Here is a 2,723-nt window from a genome sequence, read left to right on the forward strand (position 1 = left end):
GCAACTCGACCTGGGGTGGACGTGCAGTGCCACCAGCTGATGAGACATGAGCTGCTTGTCACACACACACCAAGCCCCGGTGACTCCCCTGTTAGTGGACCACATCAAATGGGTTGTAGGACCCCCTTGGCCTGTCACTGCCTCTGGTGAGCTGCAAGCAAACCACCCTCCCAGACCATCAGCTTTAGCTGAACCTGGAGGAGATCATTCCCACACTTTCTCTCATTTCTCTTTACACAGTCAACATCTAAAAGCCATGGCTAATCAGCTAATCAGCTATCTGGGGTTTCACTGTTATTCCACTGCTAAGGTGGCCACCAATTGTCCCCTCATCAAGACTGTGAAGAGAAATAAACCAACAACCCACCCAGGAATGACTTTTTTCTGCCAACTGATTGACAGAGGAAGGCTAATGCTGCTCGGCATGAGTCCCAGGTCATTATATCACAGCCCACTGCGCTAGTAAAGGATTAAACCTTCACATGATGGAGAAATTGCTATTTTTGGTCTTACAATTTCCACACTCCTTGAAAAATGGCATTTTTTTGAGAGACCTGCACGACTTTTAGACTAAGTCTGGGCAGCACAGACCATATGGACTTACCCGTTGGACTGTAAGGGGCATCATCTGAACTTTTCCTTTTCTTTGATCGGGATTTGAATACTGGATTATCTTCATCTGATTCAAGAGAAGGGTAAACTACAGTAGGAAACAAAGGCAATAGTTTCAGTGTAGGAAACAGCTCTACCCTGCATAAAGTCCCACTTGCTCTGTACAGATGCAGTGATGACAGGCATTGAAGCCAGGACAGTAGGGACCCCCAGAGGTCCTCACCCTGTACTGGGCACTGGTGAGGCCGCAGCTCGAGTGGTGGGTTCAGTGTTGGGCCCCTGACTCCAAGAAGGACATGGAGGTGCTGGAGCGTGTCCAGAGAAGGGCAACGGAGCTGGGGAAGAGTCTGGAGCACAAGTGTGCTGAGTTCCCTTGTGGCTGAGGGAACTGGGGTTGTTGAGCCTGGAGAAAAGGAGGCTGAGGGGAGACCTTGTGGCTCTGTGCAAGTCCCTTGGAGGAGGGTGGAGAGAGGTGGGGGTGGGTCTCTTCTCCCAGGTAACAAGTGATAGAATGAGAGGAAATGGCCTCAAGTTGTGCCAGAGGAGGTTTAGATTGGGTCTGAGGAAAAACTTCTTCACCAAAAGGGAAGTCAAGACAGGCTGCCCAGGGAGGTGGTGGAGTCACCTTTCCTGGTGGGATTTAAAAGACAAGTAAACGAGGTGCTTAGGGACATGGTTTAGAGGTAGTGTTGGGTTTATGGTTGGACTTGATGATCTTAAAGGTCTTTTCCAACCACTATGATTCTGTGACTCTATGAAATATAGTCTACTGGGATGACCATATCACCACTGGCTCTGTAGTCATTCTACCTATCTGTCCTGGTTTTTAGCTGGGCCAGAGCTGGTTTCTTTTCAGCAGCTGGAACAGCGCTGGGGTTTGGGTTCAGCTGGGATTTGTTAGGAGAGAAACACTGAGAACATCCCAGTGTTTTCATTTGTGTCCCTGGCACTGAAGGACTTCGTGTTTGTCCATCTGCAAGTGCAAGATCTCAGGGGGTGAGGAATATTGCAATGGATCAGCTCCGTGGGCATTGGGCTCTGCCAAGGGGCTGTTCCATCTCCTGTCCCCCATGGGCAGGAGATCCATGAGGGGCTCTTCCTCTCTTGCTCTCTCTGGCTTTGGCTCGGGCTCTGGCTCTCCTGGGATTGGGGTTTCGGTTTGGGATTGTTCCTGCTCCGGGATCGTGATCTGGGAACGGGCCGGGCTTGGTCAGCAGGTGGTGAGCAATGGCTCTGGGTGTCACTCATTTGCATATTTTATTACTATGATGATTATCATTATTATTTTAATATCAGTATTATTTTAAGTTTTATTTTATTTCAATGATTAAATTGTTCTTAACCCAACCTACAAGTCTCCTTACCCCGCAATTCTCTCCCTTATCCCCTGGCGGGAGGGTTCGGGTGAGGGTGAAACCACCACACTATCATACAGTGTTTGCTTCATTTTATTGTGCAGACCCCTTGTTATTTCCACTCCTCCTTATCAAAATACCCTGTCAACTTCAATATGAGTGAGCGTGTCATGAGAAACACAGGGGGTATTTGCACACATGCACAAATACGTGCCTGAGCAGCCAGGCGCGCGCTCACTCCGGCTGCCTCGCTTGCACTTACCGTAATCGGAATCTTTAAAACAGGCATCCAAGTGGTCCTGATCTTCATCGTAATCTTCAATGTCAATACTGTTCTTTGTGCTTTTCTTTAGTAACCGCTTGCCGGCATTTCTGTTGCTGCCACCACCTGTTTTTTTCGAGTTTTGTGTGGAGATGGAATTGTTCTTTGCCTGATTGGTACCCCACGACGTCTGGAGGCAGGACTCTGAGGACTGGAGGTTTGCCATCGATAGCATGCCCTGGATTGCTTCTTGCGTGCTGGGGGAGGCAGGTGGCTGACTGCTGGGAAACATTGAGACATACAAGAGCTGTTAGTGATTCCAGAAAAGCACGAACCCCTCACAAACAGCTGACTCCTTTCACTGCACAGGGCTGCTAGAAAAGATTTCCCGATTACTGCCCTTTGAGCAGCTGGGCATGCCACGAGTGTCACCAGTTATTTTGATGCCAACAACAATATCATGGACAGCACCTTAAGACTTTGGGTTGCTGACC

The 2,723-nt window shown here is 49.0% G+C and overlaps 1 protein-coding gene across 1 annotated transcript in view; it reads right to left on the reverse strand.

Annotated features, from left to right (window-relative positions):
- Window positions 1–2,508, reverse strand: part of LOC104530969 (lysine-specific demethylase PHF2-like) — a gene marked incomplete at its 3' end in the record, with an annotated part of 4,472 nt that extends 1,964 nt beyond the window's left edge. The window contains exons 1-2 of the mRNA XM_010175717.1: window positions 2,230–2,508; window positions 605–700 (exon numbers count right to left, since the gene is read on the reverse strand). Of these exons, the coding sequence (XP_010174019.1) occupies window positions 605–700; window positions 2,230–2,464 (331 nt within the window). The remainder of the gene's footprint in view (window positions 1–604; window positions 701–2,229) is intronic.
- Window positions 2,509–2,723: the final 215 nt, after the last annotated feature.

Source organism: Antrostomus carolinensis, unplaced genomic scaffold (assembly GCF_000700745.2).
Source record: "Antrostomus carolinensis isolate BGI_N321 unplaced genomic scaffold, ASM70074v2 scaffold5739, whole genome shotgun sequence".
Taxonomy (NCBI): domain Eukaryota; kingdom Metazoa; phylum Chordata; class Aves; order Caprimulgiformes; family Caprimulgidae; genus Antrostomus; species Antrostomus carolinensis.